Source organism: Mesoplodon densirostris, chromosome 14 (genome assembly GCF_025265405.1).
Source record: "Mesoplodon densirostris isolate mMesDen1 chromosome 14, mMesDen1 primary haplotype, whole genome shotgun sequence".
Lineage (NCBI taxonomy): Eukaryota > Metazoa > Chordata > Mammalia > Artiodactyla > Ziphiidae > Mesoplodon > Mesoplodon densirostris.
This window is the reverse complement of record NC_082674.1, coordinates 29,845,082-29,867,897: the sequence shown is the minus strand read 5'-3', so window position 1 is coordinate 29,867,897 and position 22,816 is coordinate 29,845,082. Positions and strand designations below refer to the sequence as shown.

General features: G+C 36.3%; 1 protein-coding gene across 5 annotated transcripts in view; it reads left to right on the top strand.

Annotated features, from left to right (window-relative positions):
- The window catches only part of HEATR5B (HEAT repeat containing 5B), a 90,391-nt gene that overhangs the window by 27,372 nt on the left and 40,203 nt on the right, over positions 1-22,816 (top strand). For all 5 annotated transcript variants that reach the window (XM_060117881.1, XM_060117880.1, XM_060117882.1 and 2 more), the window contains exons 15-22: positions 506-669; positions 1,390-1,565; positions 4,284-4,389; positions 5,891-6,081; positions 8,999-9,158; positions 12,702-12,891; positions 15,531-15,700; positions 22,354-22,498. In XM_060117881.1, coding sequence (XP_059973864.1) covers positions 506-669; positions 1,390-1,565; positions 4,284-4,389; positions 5,891-6,081; positions 8,999-9,158; positions 12,702-12,891; positions 15,531-15,700; positions 22,354-22,498 — 1,302 coding nt within the window. The remainder of the gene's footprint in view (positions 1-505; positions 670-1,389; positions 1,566-4,283; positions 4,390-5,890; positions 6,082-8,998; positions 9,159-12,701; positions 12,892-15,530; positions 15,701-22,353; positions 22,499-22,816) is intronic.

The following is a 22,816-nucleotide window of genomic DNA, read 5'->3' as shown; positions in this document are numbered from 1 at the left end:
CAAACCCAGTTGGTTCATCTTCAGAGTCTATGCTTTTAATGACTATCCCAACTGTTATAATACAGCCAAAATTTAGGAATCTGGAGGGAGAATAGTAATGTACTTTTGCAGAAGTTAAATGTCATATAAAATGTTAATATTCCAGTGCAACCATGCCCAAGAATTTTGATATGCTCTGGTTCAGTGTTTGCACATCGTTAAGTAATTAATAGTAAATAATAATCATCACATTTAATATATTTAAAATAAAAAGTCTTTCCTCTATTTGAGTTTTTGATTACTTTAAATAATTTGGGCTAAAAGGCATAATACAAGAACAAAAAAGGAAGTGCCATTATTGTGTATTAAAACCAGTGTTAAAATATTTAATACTGGTTTTTCTTAAAAGGGAATGGGGACTTAATTATTTTACTCCTGTTGAATATATTGCTGCTCTTGGTGGGCAGTGATTGTCATTTTCTTAAAAAGTATTCTCTTTAATCTGACCTGAAGTTCTGTTTTTTAGGCTCTTTCAATGCACTTCTTAGAGAACTGGTAGCAGAATTCACTTTGACTGACAACTCAGCCAACACAACTACTTCCCTCCTCAGATCCCTCTGCCACTACGATGATAGTGTTCTTCTTGGTTCCTGGCTTCAAGAAACTGATCACAAATCAATTGAAGACCAGGTAGTAAACTATAAAGTGAAATGAAATACTAGCTTGATTGAAAAACAATGGTACTATTACACATTGTCATTTAAAAAGAAAATATTGTAGACTAAGGTTTAATTTTCATTTAGCTTTCTTAGACATTTAAAGATACCTTCCTAGGGGTGGATAAATAGTGAAAAAAGGTAAGCAGCAACAGTTAGAATTTGGCGAACTGTCTTTATTCAATATTCTGTGTATTTAGGTACCCTTTGGTTGCATTGGCAAAGATCAGTTTTGACTAGCTTTTTGGTTGTTGGTGTTTGTTTTGGTTTAGTTTATTTTGTGACAGGTGAGAGACGAATAGGATTTAGTAGGTTGAAGATTTAGAACCTTTTTTGCCCACTGAATACATTATTTCTTATGTACTTTTTAAAAAGAGTTACTAAAGGCCGCTTTTAAAAATTTTTTTGTGGGTTTAAGTTATTCCTGACATTCTTTTGCTTACATATTTTGAGGTGGGTACTGCAAAAATGTTTTAGAATGAACAAAACTTTAAAAAAAAATTGCATGAACTGTTGTGACTTTTTTTAATGGCCAAATTATATCTCTCTATTTAAAAATTTTCAGATTTAATCATTCTGCTCTTTCATTGTTACTTTTTCTCCCTCCTCCCCTGTTTTATTTGTCATGCCCAGTACTTGGTAAGTGAATTTCCCAAAGTGGATTTTGAATGATTTTTATGTCCTTCTTTTGCAGCTCCAGCCAAACAGTGCATCTGGAAGTGGGGCTCTGGAGCATGATCCATCCTCCATTTATTTACGAATACCTGTGGGAGAAGCTGTGCCTGGGCCTCTTCCCCTTGGAGTTTCAGTCATTGATGCTTCTGTGGCTCTTTTTGGTGTAGTGTTTCCTCATGTTTCTTTTAAACACCGGTTAGTATAAAGTCAATAAGGTGATTTTAGTTAAATATAAATTATTTTCAAGCAGTCCATTTTCCCAACCAAGCTAACTCTTCAATAAGAAGAGTTTGGGGCTTCCCTGGTGGCACAGTGGTTGAGAGTCCGCCTGCCGATGCAGGGGACACGGGTTCGTGCCCCGGTCCGGGAGGATCCCACATGCCGCGGAGCGGCTGGGATGGCCGCTGGGCCTGCGCGTCCGGAGCCTGTGCTCCACAACGGGAGAGGCCACAACAGTGAGAGGCCCACGTACCACAAAAAAAAAAAAAAAAAAGAAGAGTTTGAACAATAGTCTCCTAAATGTAATAACATAAGTGGCACATAATAAATTGCATGCAAACTCCACATAATTTGAAACTGTTTTTAAAGTTTGACCCCATGTACTAGCATATGATATCCACTGTATTGTGGACTCAGTCTTAAACAACAAAATTTTCATTATAGTAGTTTGTTTGCCAGTTTATAAGTAGGTTTGCCTGTATCTTTAATGAGGTACACCAGTTTTCTAAGTCTTGTTACTGAGGAATTAAATGAGTGAGAAGTCTACTCCCTAATATGACATTTGTCAGATGGTTAAAGTCTGGAACTTGGAACACTAAAGTAACTGATTCTTTTTTTAATAGGAGCATTTTAGTTTGCTATACTTTATGTCCACAGACACCATACTTAACTTAGTAAGCATTTTATATACTTACAGTGATTTTCCCAAAAGAAGGAGTAAAAATGAATTAATGCAAGACCTTCACAGATAGTTCAGGTTTTACAAACTATGCCTTAAAAACATTGTTGTATTTGCATAGAAAAGATAGCATATCTTTACATATGTAGGTTAGTTGATTAATTTGTTTTTAATTTGAGGGGAAATTTTTAAATATGAAATTTTACTTTATCCAGATATCTTTAAGAACATTTGGTTGCCACATAAATGTTAAAGACCGTTAAAGGTGAAAGAATCTTATAAGGCATCTACTTTAATGTCCTTGTTTTAAATCTAAAGGAATCTAGGTCTAAGAGTTCGTGGTTTGTCAGAAATTATACAGCTAGTTATGAGACCCGTAACTAGAATCCAGGATTATCTTAACTTTTTTAAAAAATAAATGTATTTATTTATTTATGGCTGCATTGGGTCTTCATTGCTGTGTGCGGGCTCTCTAGTTGACGTGAGCGGGGGCCACTCTTTGTTGTGGTACGCAAGCTTCTTGTTGCGGTGGCTTCTCTTGTTGCGGAGCACGGGCTCTAGGCACGCGGTCTTCAGTAGTTGTGGCTCACGGGCTCTAGAGCACAGGCTCAGTAGTTGTGGCGCACGGACTTAGTTGCTCTGTGGCATGTGGGATCTTCCTGGACCAGGGCTCAAACCCGTGTCTCCTGCATTGGCAGACAGATTCATAACCACTGTGCCACCAGGGAAGTCCTCTTAACTTTACTAAATCACTTTTGTGGAACCAGATGCAGTAAAAATAGGTAAGTTCTATTAAAATATGTAACATAAATATCCAGGGATAGAGGAATCAGTGAATAAATTATGGAAAGTTGATGGACTGGAATACATTTTACGAGAGACACTGTTTTGATATCAGAAAATGCTTATTATATATTGTTAAATGAAGAAGGTAAAAGGCAAGAAGTGATCCCAGTTTGATATTTTAAAATATGCGAAAATGTTCAATGGTTATTTCTAGGTAGTAACTTTTTGTTAATATTTTTCAAATTAAAAGAAATATAGTAAGAAAAAAATTTGTTTAAGTTATGTATTTGAGGTCAGTTATAGGCACATGATGTTTGATGGCCATGTTGGAGACCATGTGTGTCTTTTCAGGTGTGTGCTTGAAAGCAGTGTGGACAGTGCCCTGCTTCTTCAGCATAGATGTGGGTCTGTGTCAGACAAGGGTACAAGTGTCAGCTTTAGCCCCAAGTACCTCTAACTGGAGTTCCTGCTGGAGGCTGGATGGTTCCTTCCTATGTGATTTTTGAAGAATGCTTTGACCTGAGACCCATGGCCTTTTATAATTGAGCATAAGTCCTCCCAGTGAAATTTCCCTAGATTCCTTTGCCCCACCTCTATTCTTTTTAGAAGAATCTGATATGACCTCATTCTCTTTAATCAGAATAGTCTCAAATGGCTGTGATTTGGGGAAGAGGGATAACTGTCTCATTTTAAAAATTTGAAACAAGAAAACAACCAATTCACCTCTGATTTTTCACATTTAACAAAACTGACCAAAGCTAAATCTTTTTTTAAAAATCTCCCAATTAGCTTCTAAAGATAGGACACGAGGTACTATTTTCTTCTATGTGTGAGAGTATTTTTTAAAAAGAAAAAAATTATGCCACATTTTAAGATTTCCAACTTAAAAATCTTCCACAGAGATGCACAATTAATGATTGTTATTCAAGAAACCTTGAGCACCTACTTTATGCCAGGGGCTTTGTTGCACGCTGAAGACCACTGAAATTATGACATTATTTTGCTGATTGAAACTTAATATTAGACCCTTGTGTTGTGCCAGTTAGTAGTTCATGTCCGTATATTAATTCAGAAGTAGGAGATCCGGTTTAGACCAGGGAATGAAGTGAAAAGAGATAGCATGGGGCATTATTTGTTAAACAATCAGCTTATACCCTTCTTCTTCTTTGTTTTTTGGGCCAGGTTTGAATAAAAAGTATTGCTGATGTGATCTTTTCTATTTTTTACAGATTACAGATGTTGGATCACTTTGCCGAATGTGTTAAACAAGCCAAAGGTGTTCGCCAGCAGGCTGTGCAGCTTAATATCTTTACAGCTGTTCTTAGTGCACTAAAGGTATTTACTTTTAAAACATAGCAAATATTCTGAACTAAGATTTTAATTAATACCTTTAATATAGTAATTCAGACATAACTAGACTATCACGTTTATATGTATAGCTCTGGATAACCGTGCTTTTATATTATTTCATTTAAATTACTAGAAACTTTATATTAGGCTCATTGTAATTAAATAAGCTTTTATATTTTAGTAATATTAAAATTCATATTTTGATTTGATACCACAAATTTTACAAGGGCTGGTACGTTCGGAATTTTCAAACATGTCTGACTAATGAAGTTTGGTATTCTATTGAAGGCTAACTAGATAAAGCTTAAGCTTGATTTGTGGTTTAGACCATAAAGCAGGAGAGGCTATGTTTGTTATGTAGTTAAAAGAGTGCTGCATTTAGAGATTGTGTTCTGGTTTAGCTACTCAATAGGTTTCTGTCTTGTGTAGTTCCTTTAGCCTTTTTTTAAACCTCAAATTCTACATGTATGAAGTGAAATAACAAATATTTTGCTTATCTCTCAGAGTTCATGTACTGTACTATGCAGCTTATAGCCTCTCATGATGTATTTGAAAAGTCATATTATTCAGCACTAAGCTTATTATAAGATATCACTGCTTTAAAAGGGCAACGAGTACAAGTGTTTAAATGGACATGAATTAAATCACATTTTGTAAACTTCGGGGAAAAGGGATGTAGCCGTTGGTTATACAAATAAAGGCTCGTACCATTTATATAATCATTAGTATATGCCCTTTTTAGAGATGATCAGCTACCAACATCTGAGTTTTTTAAGAAAGGAGTGGGGTGGTCATGGTTTCCCTCAGTGGTTGGAAGGTTGGTTAACAGCTGTAATATTGCTGTACAGTATGCGTTTCTTCGTATATGTGCTAATGCCTCTGCTGTAGTTAACATTTTCCCTAGCTACCATGACTTATATTTTTGGTCTCAAGTAAGTAATTTAAGTTCCAGGACAGTAAGTGTAACTAGAAGAGAGATATTAACATTTAGTACGATGAACATTCATACTGATTGAGTTCAACATTCAGTTACTGATTATTCTTACCTCATTTTGTCTTTAGGTATGTATTGGATATACTCTTTATGACATAATTATCGCCTCTGGCATTTTTATATAAATGTATCAAAGTTTCATGTTCATGAGGCCTTTTCCTTCCTTAAAGTTATAATGATAAATTTCAGTCAGTTAAATAACAGTTGATTTAATAATACAGTGTCCTTTATGTATAAAAACAACTTTTAAGTATTTGTCTACGGATAGAGACATTCCCAAGGATTGTTGGTTTTAGGGCTGATTCAACTATAACTATGTTATGTATCATGTTGTGAAATCCTGTTTAGGAAAGTGATTACTGTCAGTCTAACATGTATTAATTCTAGGCATAGTATATGCATGGGAAAGTTGGCTGAAGAAAATAATGTGTGAAGATATATGCATATTTACAAAGATTGCAGTCCTTTTTTTTTTTTTTTAAATAACCATAGGGCCTGGCTGAAAACAAAAGTACTTTAGGACCTGAGGAAGTTCGTAAATCTGCTCTGACACTAGTTATGGGGGCCCTTGACAACCCAAACCCCATCTTACGATGTGCAGCAGGGGAAGCTCTTGGAAGAATGGCTCAGGTAGTTGGAGAAGCAACTTTCATTGCTAGAATGGCCCAATATAGCTTTGACAAGTAAGTGGGTCTCTTTATCAACAAGTAATTTTCTCTCATAGGCAAAGATGTCTTTTAAGTTATCAGTAATTATTAACTGGACTGTATATTTTCCCCATGGTAGATACTTTCAGTGTGGTGCAGGTTTCTGTTTCAGCTCTTGAATGTTACATAACGGAATCAAGAGGATTGTTAGTGACGGCGTCTCTCAGTTATATGTAGTTTGCTCTGAAGTCCTTTTCTCTTATCTCTGCCCTCCCACACCCCCCACCATTATTCTTTCTGTTAATTTTCACTTTTTGGGATAAGCCATTCTTTTTCTAACTACTACCAAGTTTATCATTTCTTAAATTATCCCTGAAACGGGGGATACATTTAACATTAGCTTTTAAGAATTTCTTGGCAATATTAATTTAAAAGAGTGATCTCAGAGATCCAAATAAGTATTTTTTTTTTTTTTTTTTTTTTGCGGTACGCGGGCCTCTCACTGTTGTGGCCTCTCCCGTTGCGGAGCACAGGTTCCGGACGCGCAGGCCCAGCGGCCATGGCTCACGGGCCCAGCCGCTCCGTGGCACGTGGGATCCTCCCGGACCGGGGCACGAACCCGTGTCCCCTGCATTGGCAGGTGGACTCTCAACCACTGCGCCACCAGGGAAGCCCCAAATAAGTATGTTTAAGATGATAAATGCAGTTATTAGTGACTGTTGATTGTTAATCAAGTACTTGAAGTAGAGCAGTTGAAAATCAAGAGTGGTCAAGAATTAACACTTGAGTTATGTAAATTAATCATTCTTAAGTATTGTATATTTTGAGGATTAATTATACCAAACTATATCATAATTAACAAGAGAGAAGTTGGGAGAAGCAGTGGTTGTGAAGTAGTGGTTTGGAAGAAGTATTTTCTGAATTCTTGCGTATCTGAGGACGGCTGTCCTTGTCTTCACACACAGTGGCAGTTTGGCTGGTTTAGGATGATGCCCCAGTGTATTGTTTGACTCACTAAGGATAATACGAGCAGGCAGAATGTAGCTAAACTATTCCCAGACACTTAATCTTCTGCAGGATGACTTTGCTTATTTTCTAGCAATAGATTAACTTTGCCTTTTCCAAGTATCTCTCATTAATCCTGAAATCAACTTTTGTTAAAGATTTTTTAAAAGTTAGAACCAGTCTTAGCTACCTGTTTCATGGTTTGTGCTCTGTTAATAATCGGTAAAATAAGAATGTATTTCTTTAGAAAACTCTCGACTGGTTAATTTTTCTTTAGTTACAAGTGGTTTTAATTTATAAGTGCTTCAATACCTGTAGGAGTATTTATACTTATTCTGGTGAAACACAAGGACATTTCATTCATATTCATACCTGTCTGGTTAATGGTTTGCAAGTGTTCTCAGTGCTTAGTTTCATTAGCTTTTCTAAATAATTTATTATGATCTGAAATTAATTATTGCATAGATTTTGTTACCTGTTTTTTCACATTTTAAGTTATCTGAAATTGGGATTTGTCTTAAAATCTCTAAAAAATGTCATAATTGTTTGGCAGCATTTTTTTCTTTTATACTGTTATATAAAATAATGGTACATTAAGAAAAATCTGTGGTATCTTAGATTTGACAAAATCTGGTTCTATTTTGAAAAAGCTTCAATATCCTGCAACTTCATTATATCGGACTGTTTTTTATCAACACTATCTCTTGCTGATATAATATCCAACTATGAAAAGCCAAATCACCTATACATACAGATCTGTCAGCTGTTTTTGCATGTTAAAATCATATGCCATCTTAGCATTAAGACTGGAATCATTCCTATAAACCGTTCTCAGTTAATAGGGAGTCACTCAATTGCTTAAGACCCAGTTCAGAAAAAAATAAAAACCATTACTGGTTAAATTAGTTCCCATTCAAATTGAAAATCACTCTGAGACCCCTGGGAAAGTATATATATGATATATTCTTATATCTTAGATTACTTACTTACTTTATTTATTTATTTAGTTTTTACTTACTTTATTGAATAGATGACTCACTGAGAAAATTGGCTCAGCTTTTCTTTAGCTCACTGAAATGAACTCTGAAAAGTAACAATACGAAGGAAGGTTTCTAGTCTGTGTAAGGCTTTTTAGAATTCACAGGTTGCATTCATTCTTCTTTCATTCCTCAAAACAACTGCTATATAGGAGTAATGATAATGTTCATTTTACAGATGGAGAAACTGAGGCATAGAGAGAGATCACTTATCCAAGGATATAGTATATTAGAAATACTGCTAAGGATGGACTTAATTCACTTCCTTCATTACTACATTTCTTAATGTCTGTTCCATCGTGACAGCACTTAGAATTTTTCTTTCTTTGCCATAGGCAAACTGACCAGCCAGAGTCTTGGTGATGGTTTTTCATATCTTGGCTTTATTTCATTTTTATGAGTTTGTGACAGAAGTTTGATCATGGATGGCTTATTGAGAGTTATAATACAGTTTTGAAAATGCAACCAAAGTTGCTTTCTAGCCTCCTTTGTTATTTTAGGAGTTTTGTTCTTAGTGGTATTTTAATGTTTTCTAATAGTAACTGACTATGTTGGTGCGTGATTATAAGTCATAGTCTTTTTGTCTTATTTGTCTTTTATTTAAAACACCAATGGTAAAAATACATTTCAAATGGCTCTTGTCTTTTCAAGGAATAATTAATATTAAAAGCTGTGAAGTTGTAGGTCCTCTTTCATATTTCTCTAAAGGTAGGCTTTCTTCAGTGACATGTATGACTTTTAACCAGTTTAAAGTAAATCTCTAACTCTTGTTAGTGAGTAGAGAAAGAAGTAATAAAGATTGTAATCTTTTCTGATTTCCAGAATAAATCCCTTTTATTGTGTGATCCATAAGCTTGTTATTGCCATAGGGAAATAGAAAAAACAATCCCTGAAGCATAACTGTTTTCCAGATTGAAATCAGCTCGAGATGTTGTATCCAGAACTGGCCATTCTTTGGCTCTGGGCTGTTTGCATCGTTATGTTGGTGGTATCGGCTCAGGACAACATCTGAAGACCAGCGTCAGCATTTTATTGGCTCTAGCACAGGATGGGACATCCTCTGAAGTCCAGGTATAATATGGATTTGTTTATTATGAAATTTTTTTGATAAATTTATTTATTTGTTTATTTATTTATTTAGGCTGTGTTGGGTCTTCATTGCTGCACGCAGGCTTTCTCTAGTTGTGGCGAGCAGGGGCTACTCTTCGTTGCGGTGTGTGGGTTTCTCATTGCAGTGGCTTCTCTTGTTGCAGAGCATGGCCTCTGGGTGCACAGGCTTCAGTAGTTGTGGTGCGCAGGCTTCAGTAGTTGTGGCGCATGGGCTTAGTTCTTCCGCGGCATGTGGGATCTTCCCGGACCAGGGCGCAAACCCACGTCCCCTGCACTGGCAGGCAGATTCTTAACCACTGCACCACCAAGGAAGCCCTATTATGAAATTTTGAAATATTATTTTTAGGAAAATTATTTGTAAAAATAGTATTGATTCTGATGGGCTGTTAGGAAAAATGTCTTAGAGTCTTTCTCTGTCATTTTGCTTTATGAGTGTATGAAAGGATTTTGTATCTGAACCTAATCCTAAAGTCTTTCTTATTCTGGGAGTTTAACCCATTCACAACATTCCTTGAAACATGGTTTCTTTTTATTATTTATTATCCTTTGTACATGTTTACTCTTCTTTGTATTTCCTTACATTTGTTGGATGATCAAATTTCTTTTAATAACAGTCTTCTCTCTCTTCTCTAATAACCTAACCCAGGTACAGTGTTGTTGGCTGAATCTTCAGGTGTACTCCTTGAATTTCTTTTTTCTCTCTCCTTAAATATTTTATACAAAATAGGTATAACTACAATAAGAGGCAAGAACTTCACGTGTGTGAAAATATCCTATACTCTTGATTTGCCATTTCCCAGTGATGCACCTAAAAATATTGAGTATATGAAACCAATAGCATTCAAGTATCCAGCTTCATATTGGGACTCAGAAGCTGGAAGAGACAAGTTTGATTGCCATTACTGCCTGTCATTAGTTTGTTAATAAATGGGTTCCTTCACCATAAGAAAAGAATGCAAAATCCACCAGAGACTTCTTAGTCCACAGGCTTAGTTTGCCTTTGACTTCTTGGTAAAGGTTTCCAGCTGTGTAAAGCACAAAAGACCCAAAAGGACTAAAATCAAAAATGAAGTAATGTTGCTCCTAAAGAGGTGCTATGCTGCTTTTTTTTTTTTTTAACTATGTTTCCACAGTAATCTGGAAGAAAAGAACACAACTATGAAATTATTTTACCTAAGAAGTTGCTGCTTTCTTCTTTTATGTCAACGAGTAGGTGCTAGTTTTCTTTCCTTTGTCTTCACCTTTTTCTCAGCCCTCTCTTGCTTTAATTTCTTAAAACCACACTCCTGTAAGTGACTGCTTCACATGATTCTTTTTCTGTGACATGACATCTTAACTGTAATGTGGACCACTTATATTCCCTCAGAGCTTCTGTTTCAGCTCACATCTGCACAAGAATAGTATGGTAGCATTCTTCAGTTTGCTCCAAAGTCTCTTCTGTTATAAGAATCCTAACTCAAAAATTATACTTCCCAGTCAAATTATTATATACATGTATTTAGTTGTAATTACTAGAGATTTAGTCTTCAATAATGTTTTCTTTTTTGTATCCTCAACTCCTGTCTTGAGATCTTTGTTCTCATTTTATTTTTACTTGATAGGAAAACTTCCTTTAGCAATAATAATCTTAGAAAGGGTCGTTGACTGGTGTGCTTTTTGATTCCTTGCATATCTAAAAAAAAAAAGGCTTTATTCTGTCTTCAAATTTGAATGATATTTGGGTTGGGTATACTGTTCCTGGCACACAGTCCTTTTTTTCATTATTCGTAAATGTTTCAGTATCTTTTGTGTTGCATGTAAGAGGCTAATAGTGGCTTAATTTTTTGAGTTAAATTTCCATAAATATTAACATCTCAATTTTTCATCAGCTATCTACAAAAACTTTCAAATATGTTCTTTAAGAAGTAAAAGATAACATATAAACCAATAATCAAAACAACTGATGTGCAGCTACTCTATTTAAAGTTTCTCTGCAGTGTGGCTTTGAATATTCAGATGTAAAACTTTAATGATGAATTCATTTTCTTTTACACAGTGCATATATTTTGCACGCCCAAAAGACATTGGTTTATGTAATAACTTTCTGAATTAATGATACTTATGGACATCATAGCTGTCTTTTTCCCCATCTTTTTATTGCTAAGAAACTTATCTGAAATATGTCTGTATGTTTGTAACCTTATGTTTTGGTTTCACAGTGTGTAAGAATTTTTCTCTCTATCCTTGCAGCTTAGAAATTTCATCAAGTTCTATATAACTTTATCTTTTCTTTTTCTCTTTCTGGTACTTATTGATATATTGAGTTTCTTGTCTTTATCCTCATTATTTAAATTTTTTTGTACTTTCACTGTTGGTTACAGGATAATCTTCCATTTGAACTTCAAGATAATGATTTTGGTATTTAGCAATAATTCTTTTTTTTCCAGTTTTCTACTGAACAATTTAATATAAATACTGGGTGTTTGTTTTTTAAAAACACTTCTAGAATCTCCTTTGTGGTTTAATTATTTGTCTTAAAAATCTTTATGATAGTTTTATTAAAATACTTTCTTTTGTTTCTTCCATTAATTTTTTTCTCCAGAATGTGTATTCTGGTTTTCCTCCCTCAAGCTGTTATATCCCTATTACTTTTGTCAATAGGTGTGGTTTCTACACATAATTGTCCAACTCAGGTTGCTAAATTCCCTAGGATTGGAGTAGATTGACAGGTAATAGAAGTTAAGGTATGGATTTTTTTTCTGCCATGTTGGTAAGTTGGGTAACTTCTCTGTTGAGACCTCTCTGTCCTCAGCCCAGTAGTGCAGCTCTCCTTTGGGGCTGCCAACAGCAAAAATAAAAGGTTCGTTCTTTAACAGGTGGATGTGGGCAGCTTAAAGGATTTTGCATTTTCTTAAGCCTGTGCTGATTACAGTACATTGCTCTGGGTTAGTTTTGCAAATACTATTAGCCACTAAGATTATTTGTGCTTAGTAAACAAAAATTTGGGCCTGAAATGGTTTGATGCACTTGAGGAACTGTTTTGTGAATGTCATTGCTTGAGAAATAGATCTGAGTGCAGAACATTGTTTTATTTCAGATTGTTTTATTTCAGACTAGTTTCTTAGTAAAACTCCAACAATACAGGCAATAAAGATGTATTTGATGTCCATAGCAACCACTAAATCAAATACTTATTATATCAGTCATTGTTTTTTGGAAGTATGAAATACATGTACATTATAACAGAAAAATGAGTTCATCAACAAAACTATCTTTCTGACACTCAAAGCCACACTACAGAGAAACTTTAAACATAGCATTTGTACATCAGTGGCTTTGGTTATTATCTACTGGTAGCTTATGTGCTACCTTTTATTTCTTAAGGAATATATTTCTAGATTATTGATTAAACACTATGATGTTGACAAAAAAAACTACGATGTTGGTGTTTATGAAAATTTAAGTTAAATATCAATTCAGTATACTCTATTACTTACAATAAAATAAAATCATATTTTATTCCAGACTTGGTCCCTTCATTCACTTGCTCTGATAGTGGATTCTAGTGGCCCAATGTATCGTGGATATGTGGAGCCAACATTATCTCTAGTTCTTACCTTGCTGTTGACAGTTCCACCCTCCCATACGGAAGTTCATCAGTGTTTGGGTAGATGTTTGGGTGCTATAATAACTACTGTTGGCCCTGAACTACAAGGTGAGTAAATTCATCTTAAACTAAAGGGACTAGACAGATAATTACTGTCTTTCAACTTCCTGAATGTCACCATAACGTTGCCTAAAGAAATCTTGTAACAATAATAATAATTACTATGTATTGAATGCTTGCAATTTACTGAACACCTGGAACTCTGCTTTTTATGTGTGCTATTTTATTTAATCCGTGCAACAAACCTGTGCTGTGAAGGTGATTTTTGAAGTTATGAGCAGAGAAAACATCTAAGTGAAATGTTACCTGGAACCCCTTGAAGTCAAAGATAAAAGTGGAGTTCCTTTGGCCTGGAGTGCCATACAATTGTCTTCATGGACTTTAGCTTCACTTTTTTTTTTTTAACTCTAAGGAAGATAATATTATCTAGTTTTTCTCTGAGGAAGTAAGCTCAGAGAAGATAAGTAACTCAGCTAAGGAGTAGCAGATTTGTGATCCTAAGGCCCATATTCTTACTATGCACTTCCACAGAAATAATTCTACTAATGGTTAAATTAAACACTCAGGTAAGAAAATTACTGTGAATTTATGCAAAATATATAAGCCACTTTCAGAGCCACTTTTTCCCCCTACCATTTATTAAATCTTCCAATGGATCAAGCTTTTTATTTATATTACCTCACTTAATTCTGACAGCAATCCTGATAAAGGTATATCTCTCTGTTTTACAGATGAAATACTGAGGCTGAGAGAGGTCCAAGGTTTTATATATTTATATGTGTGTGTGTGTGTGTGTGTGTGTGTGTGTGTGTATAGCCAATGAGTAGTTGGAATCAGAGGTGAAGCTCAGATAAATTTCCTTTGCCTGTGTTCTTAATCACTATGCTATATGTTGCCTCCATTTGGACAGATATTAAAAAAAAAAGACAGAAGTGAAAAAAGAAAAAGATGAATGGTAGGAATTGAAAAAATGTGATTTAGACATGTCTCTCTCTTGGACTCAGTGTCCTCTTTGAGAAAAGTTGATAGTTCTTTCTTCCAGTGAATATCACAAGGATGTAGAGAGTATAAATATGTGCCTTTGATTAAGTGTAGGTGTTTACCAAGTACTTTCTGATGAGGCAGTATGTATTTCAGACTAGAATGTGACCCTTTTTTTTTTTTACTACTTTTTTTTTATTAGTTTCTGCTTTATAACAAAGTGAATCAGTCATACATATACATCTGTTACCACATCCCTTCCCTCTTGCTAGAATGTGACTCTTGTGTGAGTCGATGATTTCCTCGTTTGGTCTCTGTTGTATATAAAATTATTTTGCATTGGTAAAAATTTTAAATCACTTATATTTGGCAATTAAGACATTGTAATCTAGACAGTATATAATACTGCAATTTATTTTTCCTACCTTTGTAAAAATTGCCATTATGTTTTTTTTAAGAAGTAAAACTTTATTCAGAGATGAGCCATTAATCTTGTTAGGAAAATAGGATTTGTCGTTATTATATAATAGATGTGGTATTATTGTTTGAACAGAGAATCAAATACAACGATGGGTTTAAAAGAGAATATAGTTTATCAGGGGATAAATGTAAAGCTAGCTAAATCTAAGAGAGATGCATTATCATCATTCATAAGCAGTTGTGTTTTGAAATCATTTGTATGGATTTTGCAGAATTTGTGTTTTCAAAACAGTCTGAATAGTAATCAGAAATATTTATTTATCTTAAAAGTGACTCCTTTTTTATTTTGATGAAGTATAGTTGACATGCAATATTATATTCGTTTCAGGTGTACAACTGACATTTATATATATTATGAATTGATCACCATATTACATCTAATAACCATCTGTCATTGTGTAAAGTTATTATATTATTCACTGTATTCCCTATGCTGTACATTACATCCTTTAAAAAGTGACTTCCTGGGGAATTCCCTGGTGGTCCAGAGGTTGTTAGGACTCCTAGCTCTCACTGCTAGGGGCCCGGGTTGGATCCCTGGTCAGGGAACTAAGATCCCGCAAGCCGCGCAGCGTGGCCAAAAAAATAGAATAGAATAAAATAAAATTTTCCTTTTTTGAGGTTGGCTTTCAAGGAAAGGAATTTCTGGGATGACTTTCTTATAACAGGGGATAGGCAGGATAGGCAAATTAACTATGGCCCATGGGCCGAATCTGCTCAGATGCCTGGTTTTTGGTCCTTTTTTTTTTTTTAACAGCCCATGAGGTAAGAATGGTTTTAACATTTTTTAATGGTTATATAGGCACTTACATAATAGAGTAGTGTGGATTTTGCCTCTTGGCTAGCACTGTAAAAAATATTTACTTCTGGCCCTTTAAAGAAAAGTTTGCTGACTCCTGTTCTGTAGGATTTTATTTGCTTGATAAAATGTAAGCTGTCAAAATGTAAGGGGAAAAAAATTAAGGGCATTTCTTATAGTGATTATTGGTTTAACAATTGCAGTACCAAACCTAACCATAGAGCAAACATACTAGTTAATGTTAATTCAACAGTTATTCTTTTTTTTAAATTGAAGTACAGTTGATTTACAGTGTTGTATTAATTTCAGATGTACTTTTTTGTTTGTTTGTTTAGAAAGAGGGGTTATTTAGAAGATAATTATTTTCTAGGGATATTTTTGGTGTTACTAATAAAAACATTGTACTTTATGTTCTCTTTGCTTCTAGGGAATGGAGCAACAATATCCACAATCCGTTCTTCTTGTTTGGTGGGTTGTGCAATAACCCAGGACCATTCAGATTCTCTCGTGCAGGCAGCTGCCATATCTTGCCTTCAGCAGCTTCACATGTTTGCACCACGACATGTCAATCTATCTAGTCTCGTTCCTAGTCTTTGTGTAAGTATAAAGCTATTTCATTCATTGATTTAATTAGGGAGCCCCGAATTTGTTTCCCAAAAGATCAGACTAGGCCAAAACAAAAAAACATGTTTCCTGGGCTATGCATTCTAGAGTTTCAGCTTAGTAGTCATTTTATGACTCTTCATTTTATTCACTGATTTTCTCTTTTACCCTTTAAGAAATATTTTAATGAACTGTTCATTTCTTGGCTAAGAATGTATCATATTTTCAGTCTTTCCCACTCAGAATTTTTTTTCCTAAAGTTTGCTTGTTAACTTCTGAGGATCTGTTACTGTCATCACAGTTGTTAATTGATTCACTGAACAAATATTTATTGAGAGGTTGCTATATGTCAGGAACTGTGCAAAGTACTAGGGATACATTTGTGGATGAAACAAGATGACACCTCTGTCATAATGGAGTTTATAGTTTAAAGGGAATATGGTCAACAATGATTATTTACAAATAAGTGCTAGAAGAGGCTACAGGAGAGCATATAACAGGGGAGCCTATCATAACCCAGGCATTCAGAAAAGATTTCCCTGAAAAAAATGATATGTAAGGTGTGAACTGTAGGTAGGATAAATAGGAGTTAGTTTGGGGGAAAGCGTGACGTTAGAGTAATAGCACTTATTTTTAGGCAGAGGGGAAAATATGTGAAAGGCCCTGAGATGAGAAGGAGGGGACGCATTTAAGGAACCTTTTAGTCAGTGTGGTTAAGGCTAAGAGAGAAGAGGGGGAGGTGGGTCATAGGGTCACAAGATGAAGCTGGACAATTAGCCAGGTGACACATCTTGCAGACTTTCTAGATATGTTAAAACTTTGGACTTTATTCTGCAAGTGATTGGGAACGATTAGAAGGAATTCCACAGGGGAGTAACATGATCAGATTTGCACTTTTTACATTTCATTCTTGCTGCATAGTGGCGAGTGGACTCTGCAGGGTAGGAATTATGGTGGTCTAGGGATGGAGAGGAAAATGACTTTTCCAAGTTAGTAGCAAGGGGAATGGGGAAAAATAGATGGATTTGAGTGATACTTAGGAAAAAGGATTGATAGAATTTGTTGATTAATTAGGGGATAGAGGAAGGATGTGACCCAGGTTTCTGACTTGAGCAAAGTAATATAACTTCCTGAGATTGGCAACACTGGAATAGGAGAAGGTCTGAAAGAGTGGATATCATTAATTCAGTTTTAGACATTTGAATAGTTACATGGACCTGGAGCTCGGAAAAAAGAAGTCCGGTTGGTTCACTTGGGAGGCATGAGCATTTAGATGGTAAAGACATAGAAGTAGATGAGATCGCCAGGGAGAGAGTGCTGGATGAGGAACCCAGTATATAAAATTCAGGAAAGGAAGAAGAGTCAGCAAAAAACATGAAAGAGCAGTCAGAGAGTTAAAAAGGAAGATAGAGGTGGTGGTGTTCACAGAGGCCAGGTGGAGAAGCAGAGTGGTCAGCCATATCAAATCTTGTCAAGAGATCAAATGAGATGATGGCTACAGTGTGTCCTTTGACTCTTGTCACATGGTGTCCTTAGCAAGAGCTCATCTGGTAGAGTGGTACAAACAGAAGCCCAAATATACCGGGTTACATATGGAATATGAACAGGAACTTCTTTCCAGAAGTTTGACTGTAAAGGAGAGGACAGAGGATAGACAATAGGTCAAGTGGGTGATGGGGTCAAAAGAGATGCTTTTACTTCTACAGTAGTGAGAAGAGTGAACGTGTTTATATGTTGACAAGATGGAGCCAGTAGGTTGGGAGAGTTAAAGGTGTAGGACAGAGAGGGAATAGTTAATCCTCCAAGGTTTCCAGTGACATAGTTTCCAGGACACAAGTAGGGGGGTATCTCTTCCAGTGCAAAATGAAGAAAGGAGGAGAGGATGAGTGTAGACACGGAGAGGGTGAGTGTAGACACAGGTGGGTTTTGGATTTGGTGACTGGAAGTTGAGGGAGTTATATAATGACTGATACTTTCTTAATCAAGTAATAGGGAAGATCAGGTTCTGTGAATGAGGGAGCAAAGAGGAGGATCAGAAGTTTGAGGAGAATGGGATGTGGGAGATTGAAGTAACTGCAGAAATAAAAGATTCTGTTATCACAGAATCTTCCAAGGGTTCAGTAGAGGTTAGTGACCCTCTTCAGCTCCATCGTGTGATTTATGATGGTACCAGTGCATCTAGTTGTGAGATTTTTCTGCAACAGCTGTAAACATCTTAGGTGCAGGCATTGAGCAGATATGTTGATACATTCATAGTTGGACTTTGGCCAAGCAGATTCACTTAAATGACAGCAGGATGGGGGAGGGAAGGATATTAACAAGACAGTGCTGAAATGATGGGTTATGGAATCTCATTTGGGTGAGGGAGGAAGGTAAAGACAAGAGGAACAAAAAGGACACCATAGTGGTAACCGTGGGAGAATATAGTTCAGGAAAGGGAAGAGAAGGTTATCCAGGAGGAGGTGAAGGAACTGAAAGGCCAAGATCTTAGCCATTAGATCTGGTGTGGTATATTTAGCTTTACTCAACAAGATTTGCTCCTTTTCACCATAGACCGGAGGGAACTGAATCAGTCCCAGACCGTCAAGGAGTGTGCTGCAGGGTGGAAACCAGATGCACATGAAATGTTTACAGAGAACATCCACAAAGAAAATAGTCAACTAATAGTATACACTAGATTGCATTCTGCAACAAGATATGTACCATCCTGCCAAAAGCCATGGCCTAGTGCCAAGTTCTGAGGGCACAGATGGCATCTCTTGAGCAAGGTGAACTTGTTACATGATACAGCTCTGATAGGCAACTGATAAATGTAATGAAGATGCAGACACACACTCCTCAAGATGTCTGCTTCCTCTCTCCATTTTTTTCCTCCTTAAATGTAATTATTCTGTGAAAGTTGACCTTATGAGATGGCACATTTAAGAGGATCTGGTCAAGTAATAACATGAATTTCTTTATCTCAGTGGAGGTTATCAGTAAGCCGTAGGGAACACAATGAGTTTCCTATGTGTTAACGCAGATAATGTTTCCAAAATGATTTCCGTAGCACATCAAGGGTTTTATTACAAGGCATGTTGGAGTACTTTCCTGAACCTCTCCCAAAAAACTGGTGGGAAGGAGATGGCATGGCAGATAAAGATGAGACGGAGGGCCACTCAAGTGGCTAACTTGTTTGCATGTTGCCAAATGCCCTTCAAGCTGTATTCATTACCAAATCTTTGACACTCTAAAAATCAGTCCACACATGGATTCATCCAAATTAGTGAAATCAGTGATGATTTTTATCAATTTCATGTTCGTCTCTACTCCATCATTGCCACCAGAAATGGCCATATCATGTGATACCACGTGTAATACCTAACACAAATGAAATATGATTTTTTTCAGCAAATGTATTAAGAGGTAAGTTTCACCATAGTAATCTTTATTAAATGATCTAAAAGTATTAAAATGTATCTAATGATAGAACTGTTCAACATGTGTTTTTGAAAGAACAACCACCACTCTGAATTAGTGTTATTTCCCTCCTGTCAAGTGGGTGCTTTTTATACCATGTGACCAGTCATTCTCCTGTGCAGATTTATTCCACACATGGCATTTACGTCACCTGGGAAAATTATAGATGTCAGTGAGAGGAAGACTTGAGCTGAATGCCCATGTCGTCAGTGACAGAGCAGGGATATCCAGTTGACCATGATATAATAAGTATATGGCAGGCACAGAAGGGATAAGATAGCAAGGTGACATAAAGTTTAAATAACAGAGCTTTTTATAGGAAGGTAGAGGTCTTAATTAGGAGCAAGCAGCACACAAATTCCTAAGGTTTGTGGAATGTAAGGGAAAAAAAAAGCTTCTTTGGAAAACAATGAGGCACAATCTACAAAAAGTTGAAAGTGTGCATACAGTATAACCCAGCAACTCCACTCTAAAGTAAATACCTGACAGAAATGCATGCACATGTGTGCCAAAAAACATGTACAGGAATGTTCATTGCTTGGTTATTCATACTAGCCAAAACCCAGAAACAACCTAAGTGTCCACCAATCAGCAGAGTGGATAAATAGTGATATAATTCTTCAATAAAATATTACACAACAATAAAAATGAATGAACTGTTACATGGAATCACATGGATGAATCTCACAGACATACTGCTAAAAAGAAACCAGACACAGAAGAGAACAGACTTCATGGTTCCATTTATATAAAATTCAAGAGCAAAGCTAAACCAAGCTATACTGATGGATGTCACAGTAGATTGTGATTATATCTAAGCAGCTAGGAAGTCTGCACGAAGCCATATATTTTTATCAAATTTAATATGGTTTATTCCTGACGTTTTGTGGATTTTACCAGGAAGTGTCAAGGGAAAGTTTTCAAACAAATACAACTTTGTTGTTACCTGGTTTACAGTGGCTGCAAGACACCATTAATGATCATTTGCACCTCTAATATCAGAGATGTTAAAATGGGGTGGGAGAGTACACCTCAGAATCGTTGAAATTGAGTTTTGAAAACACTTTGTTTACAAAGTGTAAACGTTAAAATGTTTTGTTTCTTTCACTTTGATTCTGCTAGTCAGCAGTTGTTGAGTGTATTTTCTTAGATATAATTCTATTTAGTTGTAATTAAAGGTATGGTGTTCTGCTTCATATATATTTAATCCTTTGCTCTTACCATAGTTGTGTAAGATAGAGGTAAGGTGGACATTGTCCCCATTGTACAGATAAAAAGGCAGAAACTCTGAGATACTTGTTCTTCCCATCTCATATGATCATGCTTAACTTTTCTAATTATAGGATATTTGCAAGTTCCAAAACGTCTTTATTTTCAGGAAGAGACGTGAAAAAAAAAATTCTGTTGAAAAAAATCTGATCTGTCAGGTTTTCTCTCCTCAGTTATATTTTCTTCTTTTAATACTTGGCATAATTTCATGGGTTGTGAGTTTTACACAAAAATAAGTTACAAATGCTATATTAAGAGCATAAAAATATATTATCTAGCATTGTGAAGGAGTTATGTATTCCACATCACTTATTTATTATTTTATTCCCCCCCCCATCATTTCTGGATGAGATTCTTTCTAAAATACATTACTTACTTCCTTGCTTAAAAAGCAGCATATGGAACATAATTTAATATTTTCTCAATGAGTCAGATTTATAGTAATAGTGATAATAGCTAATGTTTATTGAGCAATTACCATGTGTCATCCACTGTTCTAAGTAAAATACTTATTTTAACTTATTTTCACTATATTCCTGTGAAGAATTACTATCCCCATTTCACATATGGACAAACAAGGCACAGAGAGGTTAAGTAACTTGTCTAACGTCTAATCACACGGGAGTAAGTGCAGAGCCAAGATTCAAATCCACTCTGGCACCTGGAGCCTGAGCTCTTAATTATTATGCAGTACTGCCTCTTACACTTTACTTCATGTATTAGAGTGCACTATATTGATTCTTTCACTAACTTGTGAGATTAAAAAAAATGCTATACCTGGGCTTCCCTGGTGGCGCAGTGGTTGAGAGTCCGCCTGCCGATGCAGGGGACACGGGTTCGTGCCCCGGTCTGGGAAGATCCCACATGCCACGGAGCGGCTGGGCCCGTGAGCCATGGCCGCTGAGCCTGCGCGTCCAGAGCCTGTGCTCCGCAACGGGAGAGGCCACAACAGTGAGAGGCCCGCGTACCGCAAAAAAAAAAAAAAAAAAAAATGCTATACCAAAAGGATCCATTTTGCAGTTCTTTTCAGATATTTATGTTTGCTTGATTTTGGTTTTTTATTTTACTATACACCCCCCTTTGTTTTCAATTCTTATTATGTGTTCTGCCCCCTAACTGTTTTTTTTTTTTTTTTTTTCTTTTTTTTTTCTTTTTGCGGTATGCGGGCCTCTCACTGTTGTGGCCTCTCCCGTTGCGGAGCACAGGCTCCGGACACGCAGGCCCAGCGGCCACGGCTCACGGGCCCAGCCGCTCCGCGGCACATGGGATCCTCCCAGATCGGGGCACGAACCCGTATCCCCTGCATCGGCAGGCGGACTCTCAACCACTGCGCCACCAGGGAGGCCCCCCCTAACTGTTCATTCACTACAGTTAATCTCTGTGCACTTAAAAAATTTCATTGACAGAATTTAGTACGACCATGTGTAAAATAAGATGTGCAAAAGATCTTTTTTTTTTTTTTTTTTTTTTTTTGCGGTACGCGGGCCTCCCACTGTTGTGGCCTCTCCCATTGCAGAGGCTCCGGACGCGCAGGCTCAGCGGCCATGGCTCACGGGCCCAGCCGCTCCACGGCTCGTGGGATCCTCCCGGACCCGGGCACGAACCCGTGTCCCCTGCGTCGGCAGGCGGACTCTCAACCACTGCGCCACCAGGGAAGCCCTCTGGATTTTAATCTAAGTATATTTTGTGATCTTTAGTGCCCAAGTCTTGGGGCAGTTATTTTATAGGCTACTAAAATATTCTTCATATATTTTATTGGTATTACTATTTTTTGAAAAGGCCATTATTTGGCTATATCTTAAACAACTGAGGTGGTAAAATGAAGAGCCTCTTCACAAGTAAGGTGTTCATATATATTCATTAGGCAAATGATATTACAGCGTTTTTTAAGAAAACTCTAAAACTGTTGTGTTTTACAGGTTCACTTATGTAGTTCCCATTTGTTACTTCGACGAGCAGCTGTGGCATGTCTCCGGCAGCTTGCACAAAGAGAAGCAGCTGAAGTATGCGAATATGCCATGAGCCTAGCAAAAAATGCAGGGGACAAAGAGAGCAGTGGTGCTAGTAAGTTATATTATTGGTGAATATTCTTTTTGTTTAAGTATTTTAACATTTCAAATGAGTATTACTTATTAAATAATATTTTTGCATTGAAATATGGTCAATTTTCTTATTCTTTTAGGTAAAATAAAACTGTTATCACCTTTAAAATTCCCATGTAGTTTTCTTGGTAACTTTACATTTTTACTTTTTTTAAAATTTCATAGCTTAAAAATTTTTTTTGTAGCATTTAGCATCAGGACACTTCTGCCATCCCTTGAGAATGTTTTAGCGGTATAAGGGATGACTAGCTCTAAGGATATTGCCTTGTATCATTAGTAG